At 49.2% G+C, this 15,087-nt stretch overlaps 1 protein-coding gene across 1 annotated transcript in view; it reads right to left on the bottom strand.

Annotated features, from left to right (window-relative positions):
• LOC135897910 (chitotriosidase-1-like) overlaps positions 1-15,087 on the bottom strand; it is a 215,916-nt gene that overhangs the window by 108,567 nt on the left and 92,262 nt on the right. Inside the window, exon 8 of the mRNA XM_065426602.1 lies at positions 13,061-13,379. Within this exon, the coding sequence (XP_065282674.1) occupies positions 13,061-13,379 (319 nt within the window). The remainder of the gene's footprint in view (positions 1-13,060; positions 13,380-15,087) is intronic.

The raw sequence follows: 15,087 nt of genomic DNA, 5'->3' as shown, positions 1-15,087 counted from the left end.
CCAAGCACCATCAGAAGACCAGTGGGAGGCCCAGTTGACAAGCTCCACACGAGAGGACTAGCTGCGCTCGTGAACTAGGCCAGGCTATCAGGACAGGGCCATGGCTACGTGGAATAGGGCGGCCACCCATTTTAGGGCATCGACAGCTTGGCCCCCTCATCATCATCATTTATTTTCCTATAAAGACCCCGATGGCGCATTATATGAGGGGGGTGGTGGCAGCAGGAAACATTACAGGACGTGTTATGACATAAAAGATAACAGTGAACAAGAAATAAAGACCGAATAAGACCAACTATACATAACATGAACCACATACAGAAAAGATATAGTTAAGGGGTGACGGGAGAGAGATTTCTCTGCTGGCGTTCACTGACTCGTGATTCAATAAAGCTATCACGTCCTTCCTGAGGGAAAGACAAAAAACACAAGAAAACATTTAGGTAAAAAAAAAGGTTGTAAAGCTACATTTTAATTTTGAGAGATTTTTCTCATTGACAATAGACTCAGGAAGCTTGTTCCAGCTTTCAATAGTGCATTGTATAAAAGATCGATTAAAGGATTTGGTAGGTCCGTGCAGTCGTTGTATACTACAAGACTTGAAAATACGGCGGGAAGTATGATTAGAAGGCAGCAGGAGAACACCATGAATATCTAGAAAATTATACTATACTTTGCGGAAAAGAGAAAGACGAATGATGCTGCCGCACACTGCTAAAGATGGAAGACCAAGGTATGATTTGATATTGCTTATACTAATATTCCTTTCGTATTTAGAAGTCCTCGTATTTGACCTCGAGCCTACCGGAATCTTGGAACAACGCTAACATAATCCTAATCCATAAGAAAGGGGACGCCAAAGACTTGAAAAATTAGAGACCGATCAGCTTACTGTCCGTTGCCTACAAACTATTTACTAAGGTAATCGCAAATAGAATCAGGAACGCCTTTCACTTCTGTCAAGCTAAGGACCAGGCAGGATTCCGTAAAGGCTACTCAACAATCGACCATATTCACACTATCAAGCAGGTGATAGAGAAATGTGCGGAATATAACCGACCCTTATCTATAGCTTTCATTGATTACGAGAAAGCGTTTGATTCTGTCGAAACCTCAGCAGTCATGGAGGCATTATGGAATCAGGGTGTAGATGAGCCATATGTAAAAATACTGGAAGATATCTATAGCGGCTCCACAGCCACCGTAGTCCTCCACAAAGAAAGCAACAAAATCCCAATAAAGAAAGGCGTCAGACAGGGAGATACAATCTCTCCAATGCTATTCACAGCATGTTTACAGGAGGTATTCAAAGACCTGGAGTGGAAAGAATTGGGGATAAAAGTTGATGGAGAATACCTTAGCAACTTGCGATTCGCTGATGATATCGCCTTGCTTAGTAACTCAGGGGACCAATTGCAATGCATGATCACTGACCTGGAGAGGCAAAGTAGAAGAGTGGGTCTAAAAATTAATCTGCAGAAAACTAAAGTAATGTTTAACAGTCTCGGAAGAGAGCAGCAATTTACAATAGGCAGCGAGGTACTGGAAGTCGTAAGGGAATACATCTACTTAGGGCAGGTAGTGACGGCGGATCCGGATCATGAGGCGGAAATAATCAGAAGAATAAGAATGGGCTGGGGTGCGTTTGGCAGGCATTCTCAGATCATGAACAGCAGGTTGCCATTATCCCTTAAGAGAAAAGTATATAATAGCTGTGTCTTACCAGTACTTACCTACGGGGCAGAAACCTGGAGGCTTACGAAAAGGGTTCTACTCAAATTGAGGACGACGCAACGAGCTATGGAAAGAAGAATGATAGGTGTAACGTTAAGGGATAAGAAAAGAGCAGATTGGGTGAGGGAACAAACGCGAGGTAATGCCATCTTAGTTGAAAGCAAGAAAAAGAAATGGGCATGGGCAGGACATGTAATGAAGAGGGAAGATAACCGATGGTCATTAAGGGTTACGAAGTGGATCCCAAAGGAAGGGAAGCGTAGCAGGGGGCGGCAGAATGTTAGGTGGGCGGATGAGATTAAGAGGTTTGCAGGGGCGGCATGGCCACAATTAGTACATGACCGGGGTTGTTGGAGAAGTATGGGAGAGGCCTTTGTTCTGCAGTGGGCGTAACCAGGCTGATGATGATAATGATGATGATTTAGAAGTCGGAAACCGTGAAGCTCGGCTCTGAATTACTTCTAACGCGTCGATTAAATAATTTTGATTGGGATTCCAGAAGGAGGATGCATATTCAAGCCGAGTGCGGAGAAAAGTTTCGCACACTAGCCAACGGATGAAAGGGGGAGAAAGAGTGAGGGATGGTCTGATGAAGCCGATATTCTTGGAGGTATCAGCAGTGAGCTTGAGTATGTGTTCTGAACCAGAATAAGTTGTTAATGATTGTTACTTCAGTGTAGTGATAAGAATTGAGTTGCTCAATACTAGATAAATTGAGGCAATAAAAATACATGTAGTTACCCCTTTTCTGAGAAATATTCATGAATCTACATATAAAAACTTTAAAAGTAGTTTATTCACTAACTTACATAAGGGAACCTTGCGCTTCGGGTAAATTCTATATTCCGCGGAACAAAGCCGGTCGAACTCGTTTTCACTGGGATTAATACATAGCAGCGTTCTACATTTTATTAGTTGGATGATATCTCCAGTCGCATATACCACTTCTTATACATAGACAATATTGCGATCTCGAAAATTTTTTTGCAATTCATTATCAGTATTATTGCCTGAATAATTGTTGCGCACAAAGATACCACGGAAGCATTGGAGGTAAAGCGACGTTTATTTGTAAAGCAATGCGTTATCATAGATAAAAAAGGTGTTGATCGTCTCTGGTCAGATATATAACTCATTTATCCTTTGCATAGCTGTCGTAATGTCCTTAATGATTTTTTTTCATTTACAATATAGCCATATTTTTGGGGAACATTTTGCTCTAGATGACCGAGATGGCGCTATGGTGGCGCACGCTACGTTGTGCTAAGCGACGGCGCAACAATGTGAGATAATAACCGCTTTTACCCTGCTATTATGCGGTCACATGTCGCATATTCAGCGGGATAATGGGTAACGCAGTGTATTCTATTCGTTCTGTAAAATGTGGAAGGTTAAGCCGAAGTCGTGTGCAGCAGTTGAATTAATCTTTGTGTCGCAAAGTTCAGGGACCGTTGCTACACAGTGTCTGCCTGTGTCGCTGCCCTTTATGATGTACAGTTTTCTTAAGCTTAAAATGATTGATTTATCCGCCATAATTGTATCGTTAAGCTCCAAAGAAAGTGCTTTAAGCCCGCAACGAAGGCAAGGGTGAGTACCGCACTTTACACAGTAACAAAGAGTAAACCCGCGTCCTAGCATAGTACATTTTTCGCGCAGGTTCACCCCAATACTTACGCCCACTCCGCTGCTCGCGTTTCAAGAATAAGTGAATGCGTGCTCTCTTGAATCAATGCGCCGAAGAACAGGTGAGGGTCACTACACTGATGACACACCAGTGTCTGAAATTGAATGGTCCGCGGTGGCCCCGAGGGTAAGACGGGAAACATAGGCATACGCTAGGGTGAAGGATCGGGCGCGTCGGTATTGCATTTTAAAACTGGTATAACACAACATATAAACGAATAAACAAGTCGAGCCGGCCAGATGAAGGAACTGAGCGCTGACTTCCTACTGGTTTATTGGCCAGTTGCATGACATATATAGCTTCAAGAAAGGATCAGGACATGTCTTCACAACACTTCACAAAACTTCACACCGATAGAAGGCTACGCCATCATGAGTGACAGAACGCGCAACTCTGTCATGTACGGTTAATCTGATCAAGAAATCTTACTTCTTGGGAAGATAGGCCCGAAGATGGCGTGCTAACGCATGTGCTGTCAGCCCATGTTATGAGATCAGTTTCAGTAATCTCCTGCGAAGCGAAGCATCACTAATCTTTGTCTTACTAATGTCCTCAGCAAATCCTGTCATCATGCAATGCAGCGCAGTTTTGCAGGTCAAGTTGATCGACTTTTTTGTGCCGGGAACCTGGTCACAATACTGTCGGCCACATCTGAAAAGCTATTAAAGCAGCTAAGGGCAGTGACATGGAAGCTCAACAAAGAAATAATGAACAAAAGAGGCCAGTAGTCATACCATATTTGCATGATGTTTCCCAAATATTAAAAAAGATTGGCCGCAAAGGTAACGTGGGAATATTGTTTTCTGCACCGGATGTGCTACGCGGGCTCTGCACGGTCGTAAATGCGCTCCATCCGCGCACTACTGTCTGTTCGAACATACACAAGAAGCCTTTTGGGCCTTGCGTTGTTGGGGTTGCTTATTCAATTCCACCATCATGCGGGAGCAGATATATACGCCAAAGTGGTCGCTAGCTGCCTTAATGAAAGGCTAAAGGAACATGAATGCAATGTGCACCGAGTCATACTTAGGAATTCACTGCCGCGACTGTCGATTTGAGCCGAATTTTTATCGGTGTTAAGTGCTTAAAAGCAGCGATCACACCTTGGGCCAGAAATTATTGAAGTTGATCTCATAGCAAGAGCTGGCAGCACGTGCGTTAGTGCACCATCTATGTGTCTATCTTCACAGGAAGTATGACTTATTGATAAATTTAATGGTGCATCACAGAATTGCGCGTTCTGTGACTCATGATGGCGAAGCCTTCTATAGGTGTGACGTTTTGTGAAGTGTTCTTACGGCATGTCTTGGTGCTTTCTTGTAGGTAAAGATTTCGAGCAACTTGCCAATAAACCAGTTGGAAGTCAGCGCTCTGTTTCTTTATTTGGCCGGATCGGCTTGATGCTTCCTGTGTTGCTGTGTACCAGTTTTTGAACATAGGTACACGTCTTTACTACAAGCTATTAGAAACTACAGAATACCTGCGTTCCGATCTTAGTGCGCAGCAAGAACAAATCTATCGCAATCGCGCACACCCTTGACAGATTAGGCAGGAAATAAACAACCAGGCAGCAACCGCGCCAATTATTGGTACTGATTCAGAAACTGATTCAGACCTTCGGATGAACGGTTATGAAGGGGCATTTATTCACCGCACTCTCCACGACAGAGAAATCAGGAAAAGAAGACATCGGCTACCGAACCACCCCGGCAACGGCGCCGTTTCTCGAAACCCCATTTGTTCCAGGCATCAGCGAGACATTAGACCGCGGTCTGCGAGTGCCAGGGGGCTGCCATTGGTCATAAGCTTCTCTCAGCCGTCGACGGCTGGCTTCCTCGAATAAAATACCACGTTGTTGTTAAAATGGCGCAGGGCATTGTGTACGAGATAACCTCCATTGAATGCCACGCGTCGTATATTGGCGAGACTAAATGCTTCCCGGAATTCATCACTACAAGAGTGACTTTCGCCACCTAAACAGAGAACGCAGGGCTATGGTAGAACACTGCGAGATTCCTAATCACTAGACTCGCCCCGACGACGCTGTCTTGGAATGAGAAAATAACTACCGATGGCGGCACCATTTGGGACACTGGCACATACAGAAAATGCTGGGTAACGTCAGTCATTCGTCAGCAGCACTTCCCGCCGTTTACTCTCAAGGTCTTCTAAAACTGTCAGCGCACCTGTCGAAGCGCCAAAAACGCATATAAGCACTACTACGGCTCACTCCATCACACCTCTGGAAAAGAAGCCGGTCAGGCTTTAAAACGTCGGGTTATCGTAGAATAAATTTTGGTTGGAGTTTTTGTTTTGCTTAATTTCTAGCGCCTATTCTACTACAATGATCTTATACGTTGCTGGAACCTCTGAATAAGGCGTGGGCTCAGCAAGCGCTGATGAGTTCTCTGAAGCTGTGGTCAAAGCTTTGTGTAGTTCGCCCAGTCACCGTGCACGGCTTCCGCTAAAACAGAACTTTGCTCAAGCGCCCCGGGCGTGTTGCACATTCGTAGTAGACATGACGACAACGGAAGCAACTAAAGCAAGCAATACACACGTCGTCAGGCTCTTAGCCATGGCGGCTCTGATAGCACCGCCGTGGTAAGGGTCTCTAATATAATAAAAGCCTTGATTATTCTAAAAAAGTGGCATTCGCTTTCTGTAATGGTGCGTGTGGGAGTGCACCGATTCTGGATATACTCCGCATGCTCTACCAACGGCTCTGCGCACTTCCGCCGAACACCAAGACTTACCCGCTGACCGTAGTGGCGGAAATCGGTTTGCATAGTCAGCAGAGCAATGGCTAAAAGCTGATTTCCTCCCAGGTGAATAGGCACCGCAGCTGTGTACACTGGCTTATATTTTGCCAGAAGAAAGCGCCATCGCTCATATATCGACTCTCAGTATTATTTTTTATTAATATTTGGACAAGACATAAAACAATTGCAGGTAGCAGCGCTTGATCAAAGCTGCCTATACGTGCCTCTTTATGGTCGTAAGGTGTTCAAGTAGTGTCAAGCTGCCACTGCCAGCTTTTACCCCAAACGTCCAAGGACGTATACAATGCGCTTCCTCTTTACTTGGCCAGCTGTAATGGAGTTTAGTGCCAGAACAAGTTCTTGATAGATCTTGTTTTGATTTGCTATTCTAATTGCCATCCTTTTTTTGTGGAATTGAGATGGTTCCGTTTAAATGCCTTGCGCTACAAGTGATCCTGATTTAGTGGCAGTTTATTTTTGGTCCGCAGCATCATGCCTTAGGCACATTGATACCATAGTGTCCTTCGGTAATAATTAAACATTCAGGGTCCAAGACGTTTTTAACAGGCTTTGGGCACCGAGGAAGTTGTTAACAATAATTTACCCCCATGTTTTCTTAAATGACGACACGACGCACTCACGCGCGAAATGTTCTTACTCATATTACAGCGCTATCACGCAATACGCATATTCTGAAAATATCGGATTCCCAACCGGAAAAATATTCATTGGTAGCTTATCGTACACTCTGGCGCCAGCAGCCGCGCCTGCCGCTACCAAACGCGCGTGTTCTGCTACATGATATATCTGGGAAGGGCTAATACTGCCTGGTGTCACTGCAGCACACTTCTACGATGCGCGACATTCTGTGATTCTGTTTGCTGCTTGCTCTGTGCCTAGATCATAATTTTCTTCCAGTGCTACCTAAATGGCGCACTTACTATAAAGCACATTTGGGCTTTTCATATCCGCTGCGTATCTTGTGTATTATACGACATCCATCTAACAGGGTGCGCAGACCTTTTCTTTTCATCTCGCATGTTATTACAGTGCCAAGGTAGCGAGCACAACCAACGTTCAGCTACTTCTATTGCAGCACACAATCACGTTTAAACGGGAGGCATTGCGCCCCCCCCCCTTCCTCCCCTACGGCTCAGTTTGCGCGCATGGAAGGAGGTGCAACCTGATTGTGTCAAAATCGGTCGCAGCTGAAACTGTTAGTCGCGGAGCAGTAGCGTCATCATACTGTGAGCGGCGCGCACTCTCATAACTTAGCCGCCACGCATTTTTCGCCGACCTGTCAGGCAGCGAGCTCCACCGCCGCAATCCCGTAGATCACGAGGCGCCCCGCATGGTACTTTGCTCCCCGCAAGAGACCCTTGTGTAAACACGAGGAAAGACTCATCGCACCGATGCTCCGCCATGGTTTCTGGAACTGTAAGAAGAGACCCACGAGTAGACACGGGGGTTTGAGCGAGGCGAGAGAGAAGAACCGGAGGCGAGCCGAGCCAGAGAGACGGCAAGAGAGACGCACGAGAGACGCGGCCGAGGAAGGCAGCAACACGCTTCACGCCGACGCTCTGCAGATAATAAACAGTTTGCATTTGAGAAAGAATCCAGCCTTTTTCATTTTGCTGTCATGGCGCAGCCGACAGGATCTGCAGACGCGTCTTTCCCGAACGAAGAACGAGCGGCCACCACGGAGCCCAGCAGAACGCCATCGGTGAGCTCGGAGTCGACATTCATCTATTCACCGATGAAATCAACTGTCCGCGAAGTTCTGAGCGCCCTGAAAAAGCAACAGCTGACTGACGAGCTGAGAATGCGTGGACTTCCGTGCAGCGGCCGCAAGGACGATCTCGTGACCCGTCTCCAAGACGACAACACTCGCCTCCAGACCGAAGCTGACGGCGACGATCACGAAAAGGCGGACTCCAAGGCGCCGGCTACGATCGAGAGTCTGCGTGCCGAGGTTGACCAACTGCGACGGCTTCTAACCCAGCAACGCGGGTCACACGCTACGAGTGACACAACGGCGGCACCGAAGCCAACGCAGGCGCAAGCTGGGGACGAAACGGACTCCCAACGTTTCGACGGGATCCAAGCCCCCGCTATGGCAGCGAACCAACGGCCTGCAGAAGTTAACCGTGGCGCACCTCCACAGCCTTCACCGGAGAACACCGCCACCACAGCTCCAGAAGGTACGCCAAGCATGACTGAAATCGTGGCCATGTTCGCACGCGCGCAGCTGCAGATGACGGAAGCGTTGTCGAGAATGTCCGCGCCAGCCCCGCCCGTGCTGATCCAGTCTACGAACGATACTGCGTCCGCCATCCCCGAGTACGACGGTGATGTAAAACGAAGTGTCCAAACGTGGATTACGCAGGTGGAACGCATTGCTGCGCTGGCCCACTGGTCCCCATCACTGACGCTCGCGACGGCAGCAACCCGGCTGCAAGGTGCGGCGAGGGACTGGCACAGCTCTTACGGTATTGCTTGTGAAACGTGGGACCTTTGGAAGGAAGCACTTGCTTCTCGTTTCGACCGGAAGCTAACAATGCAGGAGTTCTTGGACCTGCAAGCTTCACGAAAACTGCGCAATTCGGAGACCCTAGTAGAGTACATGTACTCTAAAAATGCTTTACTGGACAAATCTCCGTACCCGCTTGCGAATGAAGAGAGAATTTCGCTGATACTCAGCGGGATCGAAGACGACACCTGGGCGATTCCTCTGGCTGCACAGCCCTGCAGCAGCGTCATCGATTTGATAGACCGCGCAGCGCTGCTCGACACCAGGCGGCCTAAAGCAATAACGACGCAAACAGCGCAGTTCCGACAATCTCAAGCTGGGCAACAGAGCCAACGAAACCAAACGAGGAGCAGCTACGAGAACAGAGTGGCAGCTGACGACAGACGCCCCGAGCCGAGCGCTCAGTCAATGCGGCGCGAACACCGAGAACCAGTTCGAGCGGCGCGAGCACGAGCCTGCTTTAACTGCGGCAATATGGGACATTTGTCGAGGGAGTACACCAGACCCAAGACGGAGGCCACAATCCACGCGGAACGACGCCGAGAAGCCAGATATGACGCAGGCAACGCCGGCAAAATCTCCAGGCAAGCCAACTGCTTCCTGCAATCGACGGGCGGCACCCTACCCATCGTGAAGGGCTTCGTTGGGAGCCGACCGGTCAGAGTCTGCATAGACAGCGGCTCCAACGTCTCCGTCCTCGGCGAGAGCTGCATGGGCCCTGAGGTTCATCCCCGACCCTGGACGTCTCCCGAAACGATAGAAGTGCTCGACCGGTGCATCAGACCGGCGAGAGTGGCGACTCTGAACGTTACCATCGGAACATCGACCGTGCGACTCGAGGAGGTGGTGATCGCGCCGTTGCCAGGCGCCATGGATCTGATTCTTGGTTCGGACTGGCGCCGCGCGGCGAACGTTGACGTCACCTTCCACCCCACTAACGACGTCACCCTCGTCCCCCTTCAGCCATCGGTGAGTGAGCCATCGAGTCACGCACCAAGCGCACACAGTGCGCATCGCGTCGGAGAGACCCTAATAACAGCCTTTAGCAATCGCAAGGTCCTAGACGAACTACCGGCGAGCGATATCGGCTTCGCACAGCTAAAGACGAAGGAGCCCGGTCCTGACGAAGATTATACCAATCAGGTTGAAGAGGCAGTATCCAATATGTCCCGCGACGCAAACGCCGACGAAAGAGATGAGCTGCGCTCAATTCTTCATCGTCACCATAAGGCGTTCACCACGAGGAAGGACGCGCTGGGGCTCTGCGCTCACGCTGAGCACAGCATCGATCTCAGAGACAATATTCCCGTCGCCTCAAGGCCATACAGATCCTGCCCTGCGGACCGCCAGTTTATGAGAGAACAGGTCAATGACTACCTAGCTGAAGGGATCATCCGACCGAGCCAGAGCCAGTACAGCGCGCCCACCATTGTAGTGGATCAACCACATCACCCCACCACGCCCAGACGAATGGTCCACGACTACAGAAAATTGAACGAGAAAACCATCAATCCGCCCTACCCGATGCCAATCATGGAAGATGTAATTGACGACATCATGAGGGACGGTGCGAAGTGCTTCACTGTCTTGGATGTGAAGTCGGCCTTTCTCACAGTGCGAGTGAAACCTGACGACATTCACAAGACCGCGCTCGTAACGCCAGACGGAAAATACGAGTACCTACGTATGGCCTTTGGATTTTGCAAAGCTCCGCAGACCATGCAGCAAATAATGCGCAACACGTTTGATGGCTTGAAGGGAACATCCACTTACATGGACGACGTCGGCCAGGGAGCAGCTACGGTCACCGAAGCGCTGTCATTACTCGACGAGGCGCTGAGTAGGGTCATCATCAACGGTTTGAAGATGGACATCAGGAAGTGTCAGTTTGTCCGAGACCGAGTCTCATTTCTGGGCTACGTCATCTCCGCAGACGGTCGAACCCTAAACGAGGCGAGAATCGCAGCCGTGGACAAGTTTGAGCCTGAGAGAAGCGCCAAGAAGTTGTATTCGTTTCTGCAATTTGCTAACCATTACCGCAAGTTCATACCAGAGTTTTCGAAACTCACACACCCACTGCGTCAACTGGTCCTGAAGGATGTGCCATTCATCTGGACGGGAGCACACCAGGAAATCGTGAACGAAATCAAGAGAGCGCTTAAGAATCCTCCGCTACTGGCAAACTTCCGTTCAGACTGCCCAACGCAAGTACACGTCGACGCATCACAAACCGGGCTCGGAGCGATACTGACCCAAACGCAAGAAGGAAGAGAACGGGTCATCGAATACGCAAGTCGATCTCTGAACAAGCATGACAGAGGTCTGCACTCGAACATGCTGGAATGCATGGCTCTGCACTGGGCCGTGACGGAGAAATTCTCCATCTACCTGCGTGGTGGCCCACGATTCACCGTCTACACGGACAACTTCAGTCTGTCCTACCTGGTTGAAAAAGGAGCGACGAACAGGCGATTCGCGAGATGGACACTCGATCTCGCGGAATACAGCTTCGTTGTCAAGCACAGGCCGGGACGGCAGAACGCTGCTGCTGATGCTCTCTCGAGACTGGCGGCGGATCCAGAACCCAACGAAGACGAATTGGCTACCAACGACCTAACTTGCCTCGCCGTGATGGTGAGCAAACACAGTCGCATTCGCGAGTTTAAAGAGACCGATCCCGAATGCCAAAAGTTCCGGGCGGAAGCAGGAACTGTTAACTCCACCTATGAAGTGGAAGACGACATCGTGGTGAGAAGATCGATCGAGGGCGGACGAGCTTGCAAAAGGGTGGTAGTTCCTGCGGCGCTCCGAAGTAGCGTAATGGCAGTCTTTCATGACAACAACGGGCACCTCGGAAGCGAGAAGACGAAAGCCTTGGTCCAGCGAAAGTACTGGTGGCCATCTATAGTAAGGGACATCCGCCGCTACATCGAGTCATGCCACACGTGCCAAATGATTAACTCACGAACGACACGAGCCGAAGGGTGCCTCAGCCCCAGAGAAGTTCCAAACGAGCCCAATGTTGTCATCTCTCTCGATCACATGGGTCCCCTGGATGGAGGTGAAGGTTATATCCTCGTATGCATCGACAACGCTACAAGGTACATGGACGCGGTAGCAGTGCCAAGCACATCTTCCAAGTACTACCTGGAATTTCTTACGAACCGGTGGATCCCACGATTCGGCGTTCCAAACATCATTCTCACGGATCAAGCGAAGGGCTTTGTGAACAAACGAACAGCGCAAGTTCACAACAGTCTTGGAATCCACCACATAAACTCTCCTCCGTATTGGCCGCAGTCGAATGGACTAATCGAAAGAATGGTGGGAACCCTGAAACAGGTATTGCGAAAGGTCATAAGCAAGTCTGAAAACTGGAAAAGGGAACTACCTAAGGCCATATTTGCCATCAACGTCTCAAAGCACCGACACGGCAACCTAAGTCCCTTCTGGCTCATGCACGGCTACGATCCGAGGGTCCCGGGAGAACTAAATATTGGAACAATCGGAGAAGAAATGGAAGCCGCACAAAGGCTCCATGAAATGGCCAAGGGGCGCCAGGACATGATAAGCTGTCTTAAGAAAAGCCAAGAGGAAACGACCAGGCGGTACAACGAGAAACGCCGGACACCGCATTTTCAGTGTGGTGATCTCGTTCTTCTGGAGCTCGGCACAAGGTCTCCATTAGATGCCAGATACGAAGGGCCGTTCGAAATAACGGCACTGACAGGTCCCAACATGGCTGTTATAAGCAGGGCTACCCCCATCCCCGGAAGGTCAAACGAAAAAACTGTAAACGTCGAACAGCTGAGGAAGTACAAAGAACGCGCCTTGGACACCGAGGAATTGACATCGACGGACACGTGCGCCTGAGGACAGTCGCAAATTTTGGGTGGGCCGTGTGAGCGGCGCGCACTCTCATAACTTAGCCGTCACGCATTTTACGCCGACCTGTCAGGCAGCGAGCTCCACCGCCGCAATCCCGTAGATCACGAGGCGCCCCGCATGGTACTTTGCTCCCCGCAAGAGACCCTTGTGTAAACACGAGGAAAGACTCATCGCACCGATGCTCCGCCATGGTTTCTGGAACTGTAGGAAGAGACCCACGAGTAGACACGGGGGTTTGAGCGAGGCGAGAGAGAAGAGCCGGAGGCGAGCCGAGCCAGAGAGACGGCAAGAGAGACGCACGAGGGACGCGGCCGAGGAAGGCAGCAACACGCTTCACGCCGACGCTCTGCAGATAATAAACAGTTTGCATTTGAGAAAAAATCCAGCCTTTTTCATTTGCTGTCAATACCAACGGATGAGGCCTATAAGAGGCGAATGCCACAAAAGGCGAGAGGTGTTCCTCACCTGCCAGAACATGGTCAACTTTTGCACATCCAAAGCGAAATTTCGCACGTTGTAAACTTTGTCGCAGATTACTGAGAAGTTGAAGCTGTCCTCGCGGTCTCCGCCCACCGTTACGTATATGGGCAGTGGGCCAGAGCGCCCATTAAGCTGATGCATCTCGCGCATCAACGCCAGGGTGCGCAGGTAGCGCTCGCCTCCCGGATACTTCCACACGATCGTGATGTTGTGGGCATTAATAGCGTAGCCCTCCACGACAACGACTGTGCAAAAACTCGTCGGCAGCAGGGACGGAATGTATGGCTCCATCGTGCGCCAGTACCTGCGGCAGGCAGAAAGACTGCATGTTAGCACGGCTGAGCCGGTTACCATGCAAATTGCACCATAGCAGCGAACCACCACGCACGCAGCAAAATGAGAACTTAGAAGAAGACCCTCAGCGCGTGAGCTTAGGAGAACTTAGTTTTGAAGTTCTGGGGGATTGCATTAGGAAAAAACCGCGGAACTACAAGGGCTCCCGCCAAAGCAGCTTTGTTTCTTCCGTCCACTTCTAACTGCCATACAACACTATCCTTTTTTATTGTTGTATCTCTACTGTTACATTGATCTGCAATGTTTTGTTTTTCATTTTTATTGTTCATGTCTAGCCTGCTGTAATACCAGCAACTTCTCATCCTTCAAGATTTCACAATAAGGTTGCCGGACTGGCACTGGAACCTGTAACGCCACTGGAGCCCACCTTGGCGACTACTGCTGAAAGTAGCCTCCCTTATATAGATGCATGCTTTCCGAAGTGTATAGTTCCGGTATTGAAGTTGTTCTCTTGAATTACCTTGAGTTGTGGCGGGGTGATCTAAAATATCCCAAAAGTCTGACGCTTGAATTTTAGTGTAAGTTTGGAAGGAAGGGGTAGGTTGACGAACACTACATTTGGGAACAAATGTTTATGTCTAAGCAAATGGACCCTAGGCTTCCCGAAAACTGTCCTAGTTAAGGCTAAAAGATGATTAGCGCTAATATTATACAAGAAGCAGCTACCATGTTTCCACAGGTGTTCTCTCCCGTGGTCAATGCTCACCGATATTTGACGTAGAACATCGCAATAGAAAAAGTGTTCAGATGCTGCGCACTATGGAAATCGTTGTCTTGGGAAGCATCCTGCTGTTACGTTGCAGTCTAGCGTTGGTTGTGGTTCCATAAACTGATATCAAATGGGCCAATATGTTTTTGCATATTGACGTGATCACCAAAATTCCAGGCAGAGACAACGACGTCATCTACGTGGACGAGAGGTCTGCCACTTTTGCCCTGCTAACACCATGTCCATCACGCACTGTATTGTTGCAGACGCCGAGCACAGTGCGAATGACAAGACCTTCAACTCAGAGACGCCATCCGCTGTAGTGAAGACGGTCTTTTCGCGATCCCTCTCACATACATCTATTTGCCGCTAGCCGCTCTTGAGATCCATCGACAGGAAGTATTTAGCATTTCAGGGCTGATCCAAAGTATCGTCTCTCCGTAGAAGGGATTATACGCTCTAGTGCGTGATCTCACTCAGTCGACGATAATTGACACAGAAACGCAGGCTTCCGTCCTCTTTCTTCACCAAGACTTCAGAGATGCCCAAGGGCTTTTCGACAGCTGGATAATGTCGTTGTGGAGCATTTCGTCGGCTTTCGCCTGGTAACTTCACGTTTTCGCATCGAAACTCAGTAAGGCCTCTGGCGGAGTGGCCAAGCGCAGTCGTCAGTTATTATGCGATGCTTTATAACAGGCCTTTCTTGAATCCTCGATGACCTCTAAAAACAATCTTTGTATCGGCGCAGGAGACTAGTGAGCTGTTGCTGCTTATTATTCGGGAGATTTGAATTTATGGTGAAATATGGTTCGGTAACTACGGTCGCCGGTGTAGATGCGGCAAAAACCGATAGGACAAACGTTTTCCTGCTGTGCACAATTTTCTCGATGTATGCGATCATCGTGCGCTTAATGCGCTTCAAATCCTGGCTGATGTTTGTCAGCATCAC

The sequence above is a fragment of the Dermacentor albipictus genome, chromosome 2 (assembly GCF_038994185.2).
Source record: "Dermacentor albipictus isolate Rhodes 1998 colony chromosome 2, USDA_Dalb.pri_finalv2, whole genome shotgun sequence".
In the NCBI taxonomy this organism is placed as follows: Eukaryota; Metazoa; Arthropoda; class Arachnida; order Ixodida; family Ixodidae; genus Dermacentor; species Dermacentor albipictus.
Note: the sequence above shows the minus strand (reverse complement) of the source record. Positions and strands in the feature narration are given on the sequence as shown.